The 22,127-nt window shown below is 44.4% G+C and overlaps 1 protein-coding gene across 4 annotated transcripts in view; it reads right to left on the bottom strand.

Moving 5' to 3' along the window:
- The window catches only part of sema3ab (sema domain, immunoglobulin domain (Ig), short basic domain, secreted, (semaphorin) 3Ab), a 500,953-nt gene that overhangs the window by 68,465 nt on the left and 410,361 nt on the right, over positions 1-22,127 (bottom strand). For all 4 annotated transcript variants that reach the window (XM_068059617.1, XM_068059616.1, XM_068059615.1 and 1 more), the window contains one exon: positions 11,311-11,453. In XM_068059617.1, coding sequence (XP_067915718.1) covers positions 11,311-11,453 — 143 coding nt within the window. The remainder of the gene's footprint in view (positions 1-11,310; positions 11,454-22,127) is intronic.

Raw genomic sequence — 22,127 nt, 5'->3', positions numbered from 1 at the left:
TCTAGTAAACCACCATTGATATTAAAGGGTACTGATATAATTTACCAGATGCTCACAAAAATAGATGAAGCATGGCATGATTAACGATGTAGTAAAACTCACTAATAATGTCTCATAATTATTTATTGTTTTTTTATGAAATTTAGATGTCTTTGATAATCAGTACAAATATTTCCACAGTCTAATAAAATAGCTGTTTTAACACAACTTGTTTCTAGACCTGAGCCAATCCAATAATTCTCCAAACAGCAGTAATATTACTTTAAACAAACTATATAATATTTTCAAAATATGTACACCTTGTCATGTGTTCCTTGTGTTATCTTAAGCAACACAATGAGATACATGGATTCCAGTGCCTTTGAGGATCTCTAATAGGTTTATTAACAGCTAAAATATGAATACAATACAGATCAAACTACGTACAGAACCTCTGTCTAGGGTGTTCCAGTTGCAGAGTGACGATGGCTTTTAATCACATGATTATGTCTTGGTATTTAGCTCATTAGCATACTGAGTTCTTAAAGGGACATCACTCTTAAAGTGATCATACAACACACCTTTCTGCAAAAAGGCTCAGTTGAACATTAAAAGCATAAAACCTAATCTTCTGTTCTGATGAAAGGTCACTGAACTGAAACGTTAACTTTGCTTCTCTCTCCACAGATGCTGCCAGATCTGCTGAGTATTTCCAGCACTTTTTGTTTTTATTTCATATTTCCAGCATCTGCAGTATTTTGCTTTTATAAAACCTAATCTTGCCCCATTGAAAAACATGCTCATTAAAGGGGATTTATAAGGATAATAATGTGACCCTGATACAGTGGTGCTGAAGCTGCTCTGCATTAGGACATAGGAACATAAGAAATAGGAGCAGGAGTAGGCCATTCAGCCCCTGAGCCTGCTCTGCTATTCAACTAGATCATGGTCGATCCTCTACCTCAACTCCATTTTCCTGCACTATCCCCATATCCCTTGATATCTTTAATATTGATAACTCTCTGTCTTGAATATGTTCAATGGCTCAGCCTCCACAGCCCTCGGGGGTAGAGAATTCCACAGATTCACAACCATTTGAATGAAGAAATTCCTCCTCATCTCAGTCCTAAATGGCCTGCTACTTACTCTGAGACTGTCCCCTAGTTCTAGACACCACCCCCCCCCCCCCCACCCACCCCCAGCCCCCAGCCAGGGGAAACATCCTTCCTGCATCAACCTTGTTGAGCCCTGTAAGAATTGTATATGCTTCAATGAGATCACCTCTCATTCTTCTAAACTCGAGAGAATACAGGCCCAGTCTCCTCAATCTCTCCTCATAAGACAACCCTGCCATCCCAGGGAATAGTCTGGTGAACCTTCGTTGCACTCCCTCTATGGCACGTATATCCTTCCTTAGGTCAGGGCAAGCAGTGGATGTACATGATAATGCAAGGTTTGCTAAATTAACTATTTGGATGGTGCTCCCAACATTCGGAACACACCAAGGTCATGGTATCAATAGTTCGTAGAGGGCAGCTGGCTGCCCTTAATGAAGTGTTTGTGGATTTTGTTAGAATTAAAGTAATGGCTGGTATTAGGGCGGTTTCTTTCATAGGTCAGGTATTGAAGGTCCTGCTGTAGACATTACTACAACAGAAGGTGGCCATATTGAAGGTGGGGGCTACCTAGCAATAAAGAGTAACATTTATGACTCGGTCTCCTTTGAATTGCCTGATTCAGCTAGAGTGCTGGTCAAGTGCTTCAGATAAATTGGCTGGAATTTTACATTGGGCAGGAGATCCTGCCCACCGGCCAAAAGGTCAGGGGTGAGCTGCCTTTGCTATGATTTTACGTGGCCCAGGCCCTTAATTGACCTCGAGCAGGACTTCCACCCCTCGAAGGCAGGAAGTCCCACCTCCAAGAGCTAAAGGCCAATCAGCAGGACTGAGCAACTCTCAGTCCCAACAGTGCCACCTAGAAAGGTGGTCACTGCCTGGACTCCATCCAGCCAGAATAGCAAGAGGGACTCTGGCCCTGGAATGAAGTTAAGCATGTGGGGCTTCGCCAGGGACAATTGACCAGGCCCCAGGAAGGCAAGGAGTTTCGGTTGTGTGGGGGGAAATGTAGTGCAGAGAGGACGGTTGGGCTGTGGGGTAGGGGCGGGATGCTCTCTGCGGGGCACAGGGTGCCTGATGAGGAGGCCCCCCTCCCCCAGCCCACAAGAAGGCCGCCAGGTTTTACTGTGCGGCCTCCTGGGAATCCTGAACTGCCCGCCCGTCACTGGTAAAATACCAGCAGTGGCGGTAGGAGGCCCTTAAGTGGCAGTTAATTGGCCTGGGGTGGGCAGGCCGTTTCTCACCACCATTGACCCTCGTAAAATTGCAGTGGGGGCAGGAAGATTATGGAACATCACCCCCTGCTTCCCACCCAATTTTACAACCCCCCTCCCTCCAGTGGGTGGGGCATAAAATTCTGGCCATTATCAGACCTTGTGCTATTTAAATAAAACTGGGGTCTTAATGAGTCTTGTACACAATCTGAGTGCAGGTTCTAGGAACTGAGAGGACTGCCAGTCCACATCACTGTGAACACTGGGTACTGAAGATGCCTCAAGCCTCAGCCTGCCTGATAATATAAAATGGCAACATCTTGAGCACCATCAGCTCGATAAAATGAAGTATATCACCACACAGGGTGTACGATGTTGAGCAACTAGAATCATTGAACTTCCCTTCCATTACTTCACTGAGCTGCTGCAGCTCCTCTTATTTGACCGCAACAGGGTTTATTCCTTTTTTAAACAGTGGTTGTGCTTACCACCTCAGTGAGTGTTTTACCTTTTTCCTTTACAGTGACTGTGAAAGAATCAATCGGACAGGTTTACCTGAGTTTAAACAAGAAAGAGGTAAGTTTATTATACTTAACACTCTAACCCCAATTAAAAAATACTAAAACAAATACGCTACACATTCATGCACACTTCCACACGAGAATCACACACACACAAATAGATTACAGAGGGAAAATAGATTTGGTGGTTGGATTAAAGTCCAGAATAAATGGAACTTCAATGCACAGTCTGTGAAGTAGATGATCAGGTAGTCCTCGGCTGAAGCTGTATTCTTGAAGTCCTTGGCTGGTCAAAGTGCACATTGGCTGACTTGCTTTGCTCAGAGCTTCCTTGAAGGCAGAATTGTATTTGTCTCTCTTCCCCTGGTTGCTGGCTGTAGCAGTTTGTAGGCTTGGAGGGTCCACAGTCACAGATGGTTTTCAGACTTGATCTGTTCTGGGGAGAGAGAAAGAAAGAGAGAGAAAGGGAAGCCTGCAACCTTCTCTGCTGCTGCCCACTCAGTTACTGCTCATCTCTTTGTCTGTGTAACAACTCCCAGTTTCTTCCAAGATGGACAGACATTCACATAGTTCTCTCAATCCCCTTGGTTTTTAATAAGGTCCCAAGTCGAAAACCCAAAACCTTTCTCAGGTGGAGTTGTCAGGGTTTACCCCCTGGAGGGACGTCTCCATTTATGAATGGCTCCAGATAGTTTGGAATGTCCCGCTAACGAGGGTGATCTGGCTAATCTACTCAGTTAGCCAAAGCATTGTTCTAACTGGGCTTCTTCTTGTTAGACATTTTGTCTCCAGTTCAATCTCCTGGTATTTCAGATGCAAATTGCAGTGGCCATCTTGGCTGCTAGTTTTTTTTAAAAAGTTAACTTGTAGGATTTTCCATTAAAATTCTAATGTAAGTTTCTAACTGATGAAATCAATCTCTCTCATTTGGCATATAGGGTTTTCTTGATAAATGGTTTAATTGTTCTGTGTTTGATTGTATTAGTCTGTTCACTGATCAATGTTCGTTGTGCTTAATTGCTTAAGCCTGTGGGTGGAGTTTGAGACTTAATGAATGGAAACCACAATAGAAAGTTCTGGTTAAAAACAGAGTTCTGTAGAGACCATGTACTGAAATCTTGTAAGTGATGAGATATTTTAAAGTACTGTAAATAAACATGTTATTGACTTAGAGCGAGTGTCATTTTTGCATTGCTCTGCGATAAATCAGATATATAAAATATCCAGCAAACTGTTGAATACATAACATAACCCAATGAATTTGAAAGTATACCTGTGCAAAGGTGAAACAGATAGACTTGAATCTGATGCAGATTTCCAAAAAAAACTAAATTGTAGAAGTTTCATGCCAGAGGTGGTTCAGAATGTGAAGCATTGACACAGTAATATATAAACATCTAGAAACAATGTGGGAATGTTTAATTCATTTCATAGTAACCACATTCATAATGTTCATATTCATCTCAACTTTTTACTTAACAGGTATTTGGGAAACACCCTAAGTTTTTAATTCAAACACAAAAACAGCTTGTGATAATTGGATTTATTTTTCTGTTTTCTTTGCAGAATGAACTGTGAATCACAAACTTTCCTGGCATTTCTTATGAGGAAAATAAGGGCTGAGTGAAGGATTTTGATGAAGTCCACATGGCGTTACTTGTATTGAATATCACTGTGTTGATTTTATAGATATACTACATTTGTGTGGCTGTTTCCATGAGAGCGTGCTGCTTTCAATTAACAGTAGAAGATTGGACTGGTACACTACAAAATGGTTTGGTCCAGTTAAGGTAAATTTAATATATATATATCAAACTCTTTTTATTTATCCAATAATGAAAGAAACACTATCCGAAACCAACCACAGTTTTCATGAATTTCCAGACTTCTGAGAAATTCTTATTGTACGACCCCCCACCCCCGCCACCACCCGCCCCTTGCTTGAATAAATGTCATAATCTGGCCCAACATTTTCTACTGCCCGCTTCCCATAAAATAATTAGACTGAACTTGAAAAACTTTGCTAATCACAGCCAGAACTAGAGCTGCTTTGTGTAGTGGATTTAAGCATAAGTGACAGAAGTGATTTCCCCTTGAGATCCTTAACAGACAAGGGCTGCATTAAAACTGACATTGAGGTGGATTAAAGACCTTTGCTGGAAAGGCAGATTGATAACTCTGCTGGCACAGAAAAATAGATGCTTTCACATCTTGATGTTCAGGATATCTATTGCATTAAGTTCGGTAAATGCTGACAGTTGTTCACTGGCATGTCATGGAGCTATTTGCACACTTCTCTCTAAATCAGCTAAGGCTTAATCCCAGAACAGATTATATCTGAGTTGGCAAATGATTCAACAATAGAGACAAACCTCCACTAGCTCACTGTCTCTCACATTGAATTCACATCCTCTGCCTTATTCCACCCCCCTTTGACAATCACTGGCAAAGAACAAAGAAGAGTACAGCACAGGAACAGGCCATTCGGCCCTCCAAGCCTGCGCCGATCTTGATGCCTGCTGAAACTAACACCTTCTGCACTTCCGGGGCCCATATCCCTCTATTCCCTTCCTATGCATGTATTTGTCAAGATGTCGCTTAAACGTCGCTATCGTATCTGCTTCCACCACCTGCCCTGGCAGCAAGTTCCAGGCACTCACCACCCTCTGTGTAAAAAACGCACATCCTCTCTAAACTTTGCCCCTCACACCTTAAACCTATGTCCCTAATAACTGACTCTTCCACCCTGGGAAAAAGCTTCTGACTATCCACTCTGTCCAGGCCGCTCATAACTTTGTAAACCTCTATCATGTCGCCCCTCCACCTCCGTCGTTCCAGCGAAAACAATCCGAGTTTTTCCAACCTCTCCTCATAGTTAATGCCCTCCAGACCAGGCAACATCCTGGTAAACCTCCTCTGTACATTCTCCAAAGCCTCCACGTCCTTCTGGTAGTGTGGCGACCAGAATTGCACGCAATATTCTAAGTGTGGCCTAACTAAGGTTCTGTACAGCTGCAACATGACTTGCCAATTTTTATATTCTATGCCCCGAACGATGAAGGCAAGCATGCCGTATGCCTTCTTGACTACCTTATCCACCTGCATTGCCACTTTCAGTGACCTGTGGACCTGTATGCCCAGATCTCTCTGCCTGTCAATACTCCTAAGGCTTCTGCCATTTACTGTATACTTCCCACCTGCATTAGACCTTCCAAAATGCATTACCTCACATTTGTCCGGATTAAACTCCATCTGCCATTTCTCTGCCCAAGTCTCCAACCGATCCATATCCTGCTGTATCCTCTGACAATCCTCATCATTATCCGCAACTCCACCAACCTTTGTGTCGTCCGCAAACTTACTAATCAGACCAGCTACATTTTCCTCCAAATCATTTCTATATACTACAAACAGCAAAGGTCCCAGCACTGATCCCTGCGGAACACCACTAGTCACATCTCTCCATTCAGAAAAACACCCATCCACTGTTACCCTCTGTCTTCTATGACTGAGCCAGTTCTGTATCCATCTTGCCAGCTCTCCTCTGATCCCATGTGACTTCACCTTTTGCACCAGTCTGCCATGCGGGACCTTGTCAAAGGCTTTACTAAAGTCCATATAGACAACATCCACCACCCTTCCCTCATCAATCATCTTCGTCACTTCCTCAAAAAACTCAATCAAATTAGTAAGACACGACCTCCCCTTCACAAAACCATGCTGTGTCTCGCTAATAAGTTCATTTGCTTCCAAATGGGAGTAAATCCTGTCCCGAAGAATCCTCTCTAATAGTTTCCCTACCACTGACATAAGGCTCACCGGCCTATAATTTCCTGGATTATCCTTGCCACCCTTCTTAAACAAAGGAACAACATTGGCTATTCTCCAGTCCTCTGGGACCTCACCTGTAGCTAATGAGGATGCAAAGATTTCTGTCAAGGCCCCAGCAATTTCTTCCCTTGCCTCCCTCAGTATTCTAGGGTAGATCCCATCAGGCCCTGGAGACTTATCTACCTTAATGCTTTGCAAGACACCAAACACCTCCTCCTTTTTGATAATGAGATGACTGAGACTATCTGCACTCCCTTCCCTAGGCTCATCATCTACCAAGTCCTTCTCCTTGGTGAATACTGATGCAAAGTACTCATTTAGCACCTCACCCATTTCCTCTGGCTCCACGCATAGATTCCCATCTCTGTCCTTGAGTGGGCCGACCCTTTCCCTAGTTACCCTCTTGCTCTTTATATATGCATAAAAAGCCTTGAGATTTTTCTTAACCTGTTTGCCAATGACTTTTCATGACCCCTTTTAGCCCTCCTAACTCCTTGCTTAAGTTCCTTCCTACTGTCTTTATATTCCTCAAGTGCTTCATCTGTTCCTAGCCTTCCAGTCCTTACAAATGCTTCCTTTTTCTTTTTGACTAGGCTCACAATATCCCGTGTTATCCAAGCTTCCCGAAACTTGCCAAACTTGTCTTTCTTCCTCACAGGAACATGTTGGTCCTGGATTCTAATCAGCTGACGTTTGAAAGACTCCCATATGTCAGATGTTGATTTACCCTCAAACAGCTGCCCCCAATCTAAATTCTTCAGTTCCTGCCTAATATTGTTATAATTAGCCTTCCCCCAACTTAGCACCTTCACCCGAGGACTATTCTTATCCTTATCCACAAGTACCTTAAAATTTATGGAATTATGGTCACTGCTCCCGAAATGCACCCCCACTGAAACTTCAACCACCTGGCCGGGCTCATTCCCCAATACCAGGTCCAAAATGGCCCCATCCCTAGTTGGACTATCTGCATACTGTTTCAAGAAGCCCTCCTGGATGCTCCTCACAAATTCTGCCCCATCCAAGCCCCTAGCACTAAGTGAGTCCCAGTCAATATTGGGGAAGTTAAAATCACCCACCACCACAACCCTGTTACCTTTACATCTTTCCAAAATCTGTCTACATATCTGCTCCTCTATCTCCCGCTGGCTGTTGGGAGGCCTGTAGTAAACCCCCAACATTGTGACTGCACCCTTCCTATTCCTGAGCACCACCCATTTTTCTGTCTTTGGCCTGCTGTGTGTTCCCCTTCCCTGTGCTTTCCACTGGTAGCAGGACTTTCAATCATCTTACCCTTGCAATCCTCAATTCCCCCATCGGTACCTCTGCCAACATGCCTTTGGCCATCTCTCCTATTGTTGCTTGGATAGATTCCCTGAGTGGGAAATTTCTTAGACTCTTTGGGGTAGAAATTCCCCTCAGGTGGCATTACAAAATGAGCAGTATCGAATTGGGCTCTGGTTTTACTTCCCCCGCCATCCCATATTAAGTTTCATTGACATCAATCAAGCCAAAGTTTATAACAGGTGGCCATATGATAAAGCTTGATCAGTACTATTGTCCAAGAGGAATTTCTACATTTTTGTTATTGTAACAAATGATTTATGAATGGTAGTGAACAGAAACTATTTGTCCCTGTCCTAGATCAATGTTCTTTTCAGAATTCCACAACAAGGTCGATGCCCAGCAGCGTGAAAGACTCACAGCAGATCAGCAGCTGGTTTTTCACTGTGCCAGTTTTTAATCTCAACTGACTTGGAAAATATTGCTAAGACTTTTAACTTCAAACCAAGTAACAGTGACACTGAGACAAGGAAATGAGTCTCCAAAAAGAGTCTGAACCATCGTTTTGTGAAGATCAGTGGAAAGAAAATCGGGTGCTGTAAAAAATCGACAAACAATTCACTACAAGCCTGTTTCGCACGGTTGATGGAGACTAATTTCACCCAGACCGCTGATTTTTTTTTTCCGTTCTGGGGATGTGGGCATCGCTGGCCAGGCCAGCATTTATTGCCCATCCCTAATTGCCCTTGAGAAGGTGGTGGTGAGCTACCTTCTTGAACCACTGCAGTCCGTGGGGTGTAAGTACACCAACAGTGCTGTTAGGAAGGGAGTTCCAGGATTTTGACCCAGTGACAGTGAAGGAACGATGATATAGTTCCAGGTCAGGATGGTGTGTGGCTTGGAGGGGAACTTGCAGCTGGTGGTGTTCCCATGTGTCTGCTGCCGTTGTCCATCTAGGTGGGAGAGGTCGCAGGTGCTGTCGAACGAGCCTTGGTGTGTTGCTGCAGTGCATCTTGTAGATGGTACACACTGCTGCCACTGTGCGTCAGTGGTGGATGGGTGCCAATCAAGCAGACTGCTTTGTCCTGGATGGTGTCGAGCTTCTTGAGTGTTGTTGGAGCTGCACCCATCCGGGCAAATGGAGAGTATTCCATCACATTCCTGACTTGTGCCTTGTAGATGGTGGACAGGCTTTGGGGAGTCAGGAGGTGGGTTACGCGCCACAGAATTCCCAGCCTCTGACATGCTCTTGTAGTCACAGTATTTATGTGGCTGATCCAGTTCAGTTTTTCAGTCAATGGTGATCCCCAGGATGTTGATAGTGGGGGATTCAGCGATGATAATTCTATTGAACATGAAGGGGATATTCGAGATTGTCATTGCCTGGCTCTTGTTTGGCGCAGATGTTACTTATCAGCCCAAGCCTGAATGTCATCCAGGTCTTGCTGCATATGGACATGGGCTGCTTCAGTATCTGAGGCATTGCGAATGGTGCTGAACATTGTGTAATCATCAGTGAACATCCCCACTTCTGACCTTATGATGGAGGGAAGGTCATTAGTGAAGCAGCTGAAGATGTTTAGGCCTTGGACACTACCCTGAAGAACTCCTGCAGTAATATCCTGGGACTGAGATGATTGACCTCCAATAACCACAACCATCTTCCTTTGTGCTTTGTATGACTCCAAACAGTGGAGAGTTTTCCCCGATTCCCATTGACAACGGTTTTGCTAGGGCTCCTTGATGCCATACTCGGTCAAATGCTGCCTTGATGTCAATGGCAGTCACTCTCACCTCACCACTTGCGTTCAACACTTTTTGTCTATGTTTGTAATGAGGTCAGGAGCTGAGTGGCCCTGGTGGCACCCAAACTGAGCGTTAGTGAGCAGGTTATTGCTGAGCAAGTGCCACTTGATAGCACTGTCGATGACACCTTCCATCACTTTGCTGATGATCGGTGGTAGGCTGATAGGGCGGTAAATGCCCGGATCGGATTTGTCCTGCTTTTTGTGCACGACATACCTGGGCAATTTTCCACATTGCCGGATAGATGCCAGTGTTGTAGCTGTACTGGAACAGCTTGGCTAGGGGCGCAGCTCGTTCTCTAGCATAAGTCTTCAGTACTGTTGCTGGAATATTGTCAGGGCCCATAGCCTTTGCAGTATCCAGTGCCTTCAGCCATTTCTTGATATCACAGGGAGTGAATCAGATCAGCTGAAGACTTTTTTTTATTTGTTCATCAGATGTGGTTGTCGCTGGCTAGGCCAGCATTTATTGCCCATCCCTAATTGCCCTTGAACTGAGTGGCTTGCTAGGCCATTTCAGAGGGCATTTTAAGAGCCCTCCACATTGCTGCAGGTCTGGAGTCACATGTAGGCCAGATAAGATAAGGATGGCTGATTCCCCTCCCTCAAAGACATTAGTGAACCAGATGGGTTTTTACAACAATTGACAATGGTTTCATGGTCGCCATTAGACTAATTCCAGATTTATTAATTGAATTCAAATTTCACCATCTGCCCTGGTGGGATTTGAACCCATTTCCCAGAGCATAAGCCCGGGCCTCTGGATTACTAGTCCAGTGAGATTACCACTATGCCACCGCCTCTCTATGACTGGCATTTGTCATACTGGGGACCTCAATTGGAGGCTGAGATGGATCATCCACTCCGCACTTCTGGCTGAAGATGTATGCAAATGCTTCAGCCTTGTCTTTTGCACTGATGTGCTGGGCTCCCCCATCATTGGGGATGTTTGTGGAACCTCTTCCTCCTGTCAGTTGTTTAATTGTCCACCACTATTCACGACTGGATGTGGCAGAACTGCAGAGCTTAGATCTGATCCGTTGGTTGTGGGATCACTTAGCTCTGTCTATCGCATGCTGCTTCTGTTTGGCATGCAAGTAGTCCTGTGTTGTAGCTTGACCAGGCTGACACCTCATTTTGAGGTATGCCTGATGCTGCTCCTGGCATGCCCTCCTGCACTCTTCATTGAAGCAGGGTTAGTCCCTGGCTTGATGGTAATGGTAGAATGGGGGATATGTTGGGCCTTGAGGTTACAGATTGTGGTTGAATACAATTCTGCTGCTGCTGATGGCCCACAGCACCTCATGGATACCCAGTTTTGAGTTGCTAGATCTGTTCAAAGTCCATCCCATTTAGCACGGTGTAGTGCAAAGAGGGGACTTTCTCTCCACAAGGACTGTGCGGTGGTCACTCCTACCAGTACTGTCATGGACAGATGTATCTGTGACAGGTAGATTGGCGAGGACGAAGTAAAGTAAGTTTTCCCTCTTGTTTGAGTGTACAATCATTAAACCAGTAAGATACCTTAATATTTGGAGAATAGCTTGCACATCCAACTGACCTTACACACTTGTCCTATTCGGGCATGAGTTGCTTTCCCCGAATACTCTCCATCCAATGCATTTTCTCGAAAAAAGAAATATATCTTGTCATCTTCTGGATTGTCACTCTCTGGTATTAAGTGGGTGCCAATAAATTTTGGTTCTGGGAAAAAAAAATCAAAACAAACAAATTAATAAAACATGAATGAATCAAGTGAAATAAATAATCTTTCTTCGTAATCATCTTATTAATCCCAATACCATCCCTGTAATACAAATCAAATCTCATTAGATTTTCAACGCTATTAGAAAATAATATATTCTCTTTGATCTTAAGAATAAGCTATTTGCAGTAAGTGAAAAAAATGTTTGGTTTCAAACAAACTTAAAACAAACTCTTCCAATGGCCTTCTATCTGAATGTGACCTTTGATATAGGAGGGGGCAGGTCTGGGGAATTCCTGAAACATCTGCCTTCAAAGGCATCCATTGGCTGTTGTCGGCCCACCCCCCCCCCCCCCCCCCCCACCGAGAGGACAAGGGTGGGGCCTCTAAAGAAGAGGATTCAATAACCACTTAGTAAGGGAGGCTAGTGGCATCTGCATGAGGGGGATTCAAATTAGATTTCCCCCACCTGACCCTGCACCTCTGACGGTGTCACTGTCAGAGGTCACTAGCGGGTGATCCTGTCCCAAGTACCAGGGCCCTTGCCTAATAGTTTGTCATTTGATTCATTACTATTTATGAGATCTTATGTGGGAAATAGCTATCCTGCTTGCCCCACAGAACAACAGTGACTGCACTTTGAGTAGGAAATTTCATGTAAACTGCTTTAGACGTTTCTGAGGAACATGAAAATGTTTCATCAATGCCATTCTTTATCTATGCTTTAATTTATGACATCTCTGCACCATTGAAAAGAACATTTATATCATTGTCAACAGAAACTATTTTGCATGATCTATCAAAAGCCGCACTGGAATAAACCTCTACTATTCTTGTGTTCAATACAGAATGAGAAATTAATAACCAACTGGACTTCTGTTCTCATGGATAGGGAGTGGATGGAATTTCAATAACAATGAAATGACAGAGCAATTGGACTGGTGCTGTTGTAAACACTGTGCCCCAGGTTTGGGTTCATTACCTAATAAAACAAGAATCACAGAATCGCAGAATTGTTACAGTGCAGAAGGAGGCCATTCAGCCCATCGTGTTGGCACTGGCTCTCCAAAAGAGCAACTCCCTCAGTTCCATTTCCCTGCCTTCTCCTCAACAGAATCACTAGTTATTTATTCTTGGTTCTTTAGTTTCCACCACCATAATATCACCTGACTCTGCCTCAGCTCATCTGCTGCTGGAATTCTCATCCATATCTTTATTATCTCTAAACTTGGCTATTCCAGCATGCTCCTGGCCGACCTCCCACATTCTACCCTCCATAATGTTGAGGTTACCCAGACCCTAACTCACACCAAATCCCATTCACCTATCACCCCTGTGCTCGCTAACCTACATTGGCTCCTGCTTATTTAAAAATTCTCATCCTTGTTTTCAAATCCGTCCATGGCCTCGCCCCGCCTTATCTCTGTAATCTCCTCCAGCCCCACAATCCTCCAAGATATCTATGTTCCTCTAACTCTTGGCCTCTTGAGCATCCCTGATTTTAATCGCTCCACCACTGGCAGCCTTGCCATCACTTGTCTGGGCCTGAAGCTCTGGAATTCCCTCCCTGCACCTCTCAACCTCTCTTTCTTCCTTGAAGATGCTCCTTAAAATCTACCTGTTTGACCAAGCTCTTGATCACATGCCCTAATATCTTCTTTTATCCCTCGGTGCCAAATTCTGCTTTATAACACTCCTGAGAAGTGCCTTGGGATGTTTTATTACATTAAAGGCAATATATAAATACAAGAACCAAAACCAAACCAAAGAAGCTACATCACTCCAAGCAGAAGGGCCACCCGCGCATCAATACCAACAGAATTTCTTATCCACAGCTGTTACATAAGTTTCTAAATTCACTTGAAAAAGCTCTTCAAAACACTCCTGCAGGGGATGCAGGGTCCAAGTGGGCCCACATCAGAGATGCCATCTATGACTCAGCAATAAACACCTTTGGCAAACGTGTGAAGCAGAATGCAGACTGGTTTCAATCTCACTTTGAAGCGCTGGAACCTGTCATAGCCGCTAAGCGCATTGCACTGCTGAACTACAAGAAAGCCCCCAGCGAGTTAACATCCGCAGCACTTAAATCAGCCAGAAGCGCTGCACAAAGAACAGCCAGGCGCTGCGCAAACGACTACTGGCAACACCTATGCAGTCATATTCAGCTGGCCTCCGACACCAGAAACATCAGAGAAATGTGTGATTGCATTAAGAGAGCTTTTGGGCCAACCATCAAGAAGATCGCCCCCCTCAAGTCTAATTCCGGGGACACAATCACTGACCAACGCAAGCAAATGGACCATTGGGTGGAACACTACCTAGAACTATACTCCAGGAAAAATGTTATCACTGAGACCGCTCTTAATACAGCCCAGTCTCTGCCAGTCATGGATGAGCTGGACGTAAAGCCAACAAAATCAGAACTCAGTGATGCCATTGATTCTCTAGCCAGTGCAAAAGCCCCAGGAAAGGACGGCAGTGCCCCTGAAATAATTAAGAGAGCCAAGCCTGCTATACTCTCAGAACTCTACGAACTACTTTGCCTGTGCTGGTACGAGGGAGCAGTACCACAGGACATGCACGATGCCAATATCATCACCCTCTATAACAACAAGGGTGACTGCGGTGATGCAACAACTACCGTGGAATCTCCCTGCTCAGCGTAGTGAGGAAGGTCTTCACTTGAGTCGTTTTAAACAGGCTCCAGAGGCTGGCTGAGAGTGTCTACCCTGAAGCACAATGTGGCTTTCGAACAGAGATCCACCATTGACATGCTGTTTTCCCTTTGCCAGCTACAGGAGAAATGCCACGAACAACAGATGCCCCTCTACGTTGCTTTCATTGATCTCACCAAAGCCTTTGACCTCGTCAGCAGACGTGGTCTCTTCAGACTACTAGCAAAGATCGGATGTCCACCAAAGCTACTAAGTATCATCACCTCATTCCATGACAATATGAAAGGCACAATTCAGCATAGCGGTGCCTCATCAGACCCCTTTCCTATCCTGAGTGGTGTGAAACAGGGCTGTGTTCTCGCACCGACTCTGTTTGGGATCTTCTTCTCCCTGCTGCTCTCATATGCGTTCAAGTCTTCAGAAGAAGGAATTTTCCTCCACACAAGATCAGATGGCAGGTTGTTCAACCTTGCCCGTCTAAGAGCGAAGTCCAAAGTACGGAAGGTCCTCATCAGGGAACTCCTCTTTGCTGACGATGCTGCATTAACATCCCACACTGAAGAGTGTCTGCAGAGACTCATCGACAGGATTGCGACTGCCTGCAACAAATTTGGTTTAACCATCAGCCTCAAGAAAACGAACATCATGGGACAGGACGTCAGAAATGCTCCATCCATCAATATTGGCGACCACGCTCTGGAAGTGGTTCAAGAGTTCACCTACCTAGGTACAACTATCACCAGTAACCTGTCTCTAGATGCAGAAATCAACAAGCGCATGGGAAAGGCGTCCACTGCTGTGTTCAGACTGGCCAAGAGGGTGTAGGAAAATGACGCACTGACACGGAACACAAAAGTCCGAGTGCATCAAGCCTGTGTCCTCAGTACCTTGCTCTATGGCAGCGAGGCCTGGACAACGTATGTCAGCCAAGAGCGACGTCTCAATTCATTCCATCTTCACTGCCTCTAGAGAATCCTTGGCATCAGGTGGCAGGACCATATCTCCAACACAGAAGTCCTCAAGGCGGCCAACATCCCCAGCATATACACCCTACTGAGCTAGCGGCGTTTGAGATGGCTTGGCCATGTGAGCCGCATGGAAGATGGCAGGATCCCCAAAGACACGTTGTACAGCGAACTCATCACTGCTTTCCGGCCATCCATGTCTCTGCTTTAAAGACGTCTGCAAACGCGACATGAAATCCTGTGACATTGACCACAAGTCGTGGGAGTCAGTTGCCAGTGATCGCTAGAGCTGGCGGACAGCCATTAACGCGGGGCTAAAGAGTGGCGAGTCGAAGAGACTTAGCAGTTGGCAGGAAAAAAGACAGAAGCGCAAGGAGAGAGCCAACTGTGTAAGAGCTCCGACAACCAATTTTATCTGCAGCACCTGTGGAAGAGTCTGTCACTCTAGAATTGGCCTTTATAGCCACTCCAGGTGCTGCTTCACAACCCACTGACCACCTCTAAGCACTTACCCATTGTCTCTCAAGATAAGGAGGCCAAAGAAGAAGATAAATATAAGTTGCTATTGTTATAATAGAATGTCTACAGCACAGAAGGAGGCCAATCAGCCTGTCATATCCATGCCGGCTTTCTCCAAGAGCAACTCACCTAGTTCCACTCCCTGGCCTTTTCCCTGATTTTGAACACCTCGATCAAACCACCTCTTAATCTTCTCTAAGTAGAACAGCCCCAGCTTCTCCCTGGTATCATTCTTGTGAATCTTTTCTGCACCCTCTCTAATATGTTAACATCCTTCCTAAAGTGTGGTGCCCAGAACTGGACACAATATTCCAGTTGAGGCTGAACGAATGTTTTATACAGGTTTATTATAACTTCCTTGCTCTTGTACTCTATGGCCCTATTTATAAATCCCAGGATCCCATATGCTTTATTAACTGCTTTCTCAACCTGCCCTGCAACCTTCAATGATTTGTGTCATATACCCCAGGTCCCTCTGCTCCTGCAGCTCTTTTAGAATTGTATCCTTTCAGCATTTTCTGTCTGGTAGGGTGGGAAGGAAATCCACATCAATATTTATTATTCAACTTATTGAACCAGGGACTAGAAAGAAAGTAGCGTAAATTGACACTAGCTCTGATTCTTCATCCATTCCTTATACAATTCCACAAAGATTTAGAAGTCACCATTTCAGGTCTCACACAGTAAAAACCATTCCCTACTAAGCACATTACTGTTTCAACTCACATCCAGCTGTCCACTTCTCCCCTGCCATTGTAATGTAACAAAGATTGTACTTTCACAGCAGCAAGGAGTGAAAATGAGATTTTACTCCAGCCACACTGACTGCATTTATTGTTGATTCTGAGGCTTGCACCTGCTTAGCAGACGAATAGGCTTTCAACATTCTGGAGAGCAATTGCCCTTGATGCAGTCCAAAGTTTACTGAATCAAAACAGCCCATCATCCATCATCTGCTTCCGCACCACTCATGCATGATTTATTTGAAGAGCTACAATTAGGAATGGAAAGTAAGCCTTGATCTTCTAGTGTGAAAGCAATAAAACCCTATGAGTCTGAAACTTTATATAAAGAGTCAAAAGGTACATCCGTACTTTAATGTTTTATGTATTTCCTTACCTTATTCTAACAAAAAGGATTGTATTCGACAGGTCTCAACATCTGAGGAATAATAGTTGACCCAAGTTTATAAATGCATTGCCTCGGACCTCAGCAGGAGCACAGGTGGATATGCGACATCTCTAGAGGTGTTACTTCCCTTCATAAACTCCAACATGTCCACTGCATCCTATCTTATATTAAGCCCCAATCCCCTAGTGACCTAACCCTCATCATTCTCCATGGTTCTCCCTACTTACCAGTGTCTGGTGTTCAAAATGCATTGCCCTCATTTACAAATCCTGTCATGACTTCAATCTCATTCAGATCTACATGCTAATGCATGCTCTCTGCTCTTCTCATTCTGGTCTCCTTTTCAACCTCCCTCCTCTGCATCATTACCTTTGGTCGCCTAGTTCTCAGCCACCTTGGTCCAACATTCTGGAACTTTCTGTCCCTTCTGTCTGATTACATTTCTCCCCATCTGCAAAACCTTTCTGAAAACCAAGCCTTCAACCATGCCTTTGGTCACCTGCCATAATTCTTCTCCTTGCTATCTGGTTATGCCTCAGCATTGTTGGTGTACCTGCACTCCAAGGACTGTAGCAGTTTAAGAAGGCAGCTCACTACCACTTTCCAAGGGCAATTAGGGACGGGCAATAAATGCTGGCCGAGCCAGAAATGCCTACATCCCCTAAACGAATAAAAACAAATGTCTTGGAATGTTTATGTGGTTGCTGTGCTTTCCACTCCTTTTCCCTTTTTTGGATTGTTTCATTTTTACATTTTGGATGATTTAATCCAAAGTACTGTTTAAATCTCCCTGTTGTTAATCAATGCACCAGTTAGTACAACTGGCAAAAAGAATCATGAAGAAACATAGCAGAGCACCCCGGACATATAGTCATAGATTCATTTACGGCACAGGAGGAGTCCATTCAGCCCATCGAGTCGACGCCGGCTCCCTGCAGAGCAATCCAGCCAGTCCCATTCCCCTGCTCAATCCCCGTAGCCCTGCAAGTTTATTTCCTTCAAGTGTCCATCCAATTTTCTTTTGAAATCATTCATTTTCTCCACTTCCATCACCCTCCTAGGCAGCGAGTTCCAGGTCGTTACCACTCGCTGTGTAAAAAGGTTCTTCCTCACATTCCCCCTGTATCTCTTATCCAAAACCTTCAATCTGTGTCCCCTAGTCCTTGTACCATCAGTTAATGGGGACAGTTTTTCTTTGTCTAACTTATCTAAAGTTGCGATAGTCAGCACGGTTTTGTGAAAGGTAGGTCGTGCCTCACAAACCTTATTGAGTTTTTCGAGAAGGTGACCAAACAGGTGGATGAGGGTAAAGCCGTGGATGTGGTGTATATGGATTTCAGTAAGGCGTTTGATAAGGTTCCCCACGGTAGGCTATTGCAGAAAATACGCAAGTATGGGGTTGAAGGTGATTTAGAGCTTTGGATCAGAAATTGGCTAGCTGAAAGAAGACAGAGGGTGGTGGTTGATGGCAAATGTTCATCCTGGAGTTTAGTTACTAGTGGTGTACCGCAAGGTTCTGTTTTGGGGCCACTGCTGTTTGTCATTTTTATAAACGACCTGGATGAGGGTGTAGAAGGGTGGGTTAGTAAATTTGCGGATGACACGAAGGTCGGTGGAGTTGTGGATAGTGTCGAAGGGTGTTGTAGGGTACAGAGGGACATAGATAGGCTGCAGAGCTGGGCTGAGAGATGGCAAATGGAGTTTAATGCGGAGAAGTGTGAGGTGATTCACTTTGGAAGGAGTAACAGCAATGCAGAGTACTGGGCTAATGGGAAGATTCTTGGTAGTGTAGATGAGCAGAGAGATCTTGGTATCCAGGTACATAAATCCCTGAAAGTTGCTACCCAGGTTAATAGGGCTGTTAAGAAGGCATATGGTGTGTTAGCCTTTATTAGTAGGGGGATCGAGTTTCAGAGCCACGGGGTCATGATGCAGCTGTACAAAACTCTGGTGAGGCCGCACCTGGAGTATTGCGTGCAGTTCTGGTCACCGCATTATAGGAAGGATGTCGAAGCTTTGGAAAGGGTGCAGAGGAGATTTACTAGGATGTTGCCTGGTATGGAAGGAAGGTCTTACGAGGAAAGGCTGAGGGACTTGGGGTTGTTTTCGTTAGAGAGAAGGAGGAGGAGAGGTGACTTAATAGAGACATACAAGATAATCAGAGGGTTAGATAGGGTGGATAGTGAGAGTCTTTTTCCTCGGATGAGGATGGCAAACACGAGGGGACATAGCTTTAAGTTGAAGGGTGAAAGATATAGGACAGATGTCAGAGGTAGTTTCTTTACGCAGAGAGTAGTAGGGGCGTGGAACGCCCTGCCTGCAACAGTAGTAGACTCGCCAACTTTAAGGGCATTTAAGTGGTCATTGGATAGACATATGGATGTAAATGGAATAGTGTAGGTCAGATGATCGGCGCAACATCGAGGGCCGAAGGGCCTGTACTGCGCTGTAATATTCTAATTCTAATTCTAATTCTAAACCTGTCATAATCTTGCATACCTCGATCAAATCTCCCTTCAAACTTCTTTGCTCCAAGGAGAACAACCCCAGCTTCTCCAACCTAACTTCATAGTTAAAATCCCTCATCCCTGGAACCATTCTGGTAAATCTCCTCTGCACCCTCTCAAGGACCCTCACATCCTTCCTAAAGTGTGGTGACCAGAACTGGATGCAATACTCTAGTTGCAGCCTAACCAGAGCTTGATAAAGGTTCCAGATAACTTCCCTGCTCTTGTACCTCTATTTATGAAGCCCAAGATCCCATTTGCTTTATAAACTACTCTCTCAATATGTCCTGATCAATGTGATCATATAAAAATTCCTTTGCCCACTATTTAAGGAAATGTGTTAACCAATTTACTTTAAAAGATTTAACCTCTTTAAGAGCAGCAGACAAAGGAATCTTCTGGGAGTGCTCCAGGGTTTAGTGATCTCAAAGCCTGAACTCCATGTCACTGCTCACAGTTAATCAGCTCTTTTACTTTTGCACCCTTTCTGTCATTAATTCCTTTTTACTGTCAGTTGTTATTCATTCATTCATGTCCCTTTTTCTCTGATGAATAAAGTTCAGTTCTGTTGCTATTAGAGAGTTACATCTGTTAACATTCACTAGATGACACTGCACAATAGGAGTGTCTTATTAGAATGTTTCCCAGATCTGAACACTTCAGACTCCTCAAGTTTGGTCACATTGCACTTAACCTCTGTCTCTCTCTTTCTGATTTACTACTTTAAGATACTTGCTTCATATGGTTTAGTTTTTGAGCACTGAAGTAAACAGCACTGCTGCACTCTGCTGGCTATTAACTGACCACCCCAATCAAATTGTTTTCCATTCTACAAACTGCTGGTCAACACTGAAACTGCAGGCAGAAACTAATTAGTTTGCTCATTGGTAATAAATGAGGGAAAGAGTGCTCTCTACGGAGTCATTGCAGCCATTCACACCACAGTGACACACATAGGGCTGAAAGAAGACGCGATGCACGCGTGACTTGTTCGCCGCTGAGCTGCCGCAATATTTTTTGTGGCTCATTTAAATGGAGGGGGCAGACGCCTGCCCCCATTGACGTAGAGGGGGTGGCAAATCTGTTGCCAGCAACGGCGTCCGGCGCCATTTTGAAAGGGCTTCAAGCCCTTCAGTAGCATTTGAATTTTTAAAGGCAAAGAATGTTGAAAACTAAAGTGACACATTTACTAACATTTTCACTCCCCTCTCCTGCACCCCCAAGGAATAATCGATTCATTAATTGCCCAGTCCCCCCCAAAAAACTTTTATTCAGATTCCGACCTTCCCCCTGACCTTTATTGACTGTAACCCTCAACCTCTTCCTATCATTCCCCCCACCAATTAAAAAGTTTTCCCCACTCCCCCTCCAGCCCTGAAAATTTCACTCCTCCCCTCCCCTCTCCACTAGTGTCATGCCTCAGATCTCTGAAACATCAGCTTGGGATGGCCATCGGGACAGGATAAGTGTATTTGCATTAACCTTTATTTACATATTAAAATGAAGGCTTCACCGCCCAGCGGTGGGGGGGGCGGGGAGCCACACTGAGGCCTCGCCGCCGCTGGTAAAATGCGGTGGGGCCTTCCTGCCGTCGGGGTCATGGTGGGCCTCTCACGGAAGCATTTTCTGGGCCTCCTGCCACGACCCTCAATGTCGGAGGGCTGGTAAAACGCAAGTCCATAGTCAGGGCTGATTCTACAGCCTGAACCTTCAAGTATACAGCCAGTCTCTTTCAAATTACAACAAACCCCCGGCGAGGACATGGGAAAATGGTTCTTGAGAAGAAAAAAGTTGTCATTGACAGAATTAACACTTATTAAACTGACCAATCAAAATTTTAGAGGCCTTTGCAAGCAAACACTTGGGAAATGCCCTAAATAAGAATAGAAACCCTGTTTTAAAAGCAAGCATTCATTTTATTCATTTTGTATTGCTGCAAACAAAGGAATTCCTGCATGCTGGCTGTAGGAATTCATCATTCTACAGTTCCTAGTAAACCCAGTATTTTTAAATAGTAATTAAATGGGTGGAATGATGGTGCCGAAGCATTGTGTGCCAATGGGCTACACTACAGCATGGGGTGATAGATGTAGATTTGAACCCGTAATTTAACACACAGCAAGTCTCTAATCTTGCAACTGGAATTGGGTGAGTAAGTTTGGGCTTTTCTTTCCCTGCTGTCTACCTTGAATGTGATATCAGCGATGCTCTTAGAACAGATTCTCAGGAATCAGTGTGTGACATGAGAGAACCCAAAGGAATACTTCCAAAAGTAGATGTTTGTGATAACATCAGAATCAGATAATAGTTTATACTCAGAATATGAGGTAAGGTAAGTGTAATTTTAATATGAAATGAAATATCTTTAAAATGTTAGAGTGGAGGGACAGAATGTGTGTGAAATTGCAACACCTCACGCAATATGGAGCAAAATTTGCTTTGGAATTGCATAGCACTTGGTCTATTGCTGCGTGAGTAACTTGAGAAACAAATCAATGTAAATTATAAATTATCTCAGAACCCCCCCAACCCTGGTGTTTGTAGATGGGGAAAAATTAAAGCAGGATTTCTAACTCTGATCTTTATCTAATGACTTCTGCTGGAAAATATGGATGTCCAGACACTCGGTGCAAAAAGGATCAGATCAACTATGATATATTCAACAAACACTGAAAAACCCAGGCCAGGAATTTTCTTGGGGTTCTCCTGATCTGTCCCTGCAACTTCACAGGAAACTCTGGATACACCACTTATATTGGGTTTCTGTCAATCTTCCACTGGCATTAAGGTGTCTGATTGCGAGAATTCATGAGGGAGTCTGGGAGCCGAAAGAAAAAAGATGATCCAGAGGGAAAACAAACAGGAGAGCTATC

Source organism: Heterodontus francisci, chromosome 27, assembly GCF_036365525.1.
Source record: "Heterodontus francisci isolate sHetFra1 chromosome 27, sHetFra1.hap1, whole genome shotgun sequence".
Lineage (NCBI taxonomy): Eukaryota > Metazoa > Chordata > Chondrichthyes > Heterodontiformes > Heterodontidae > Heterodontus > Heterodontus francisci.
Note: the sequence above shows the minus strand (reverse complement) of the source record. Positions and strands in the feature narration are given on the sequence as shown.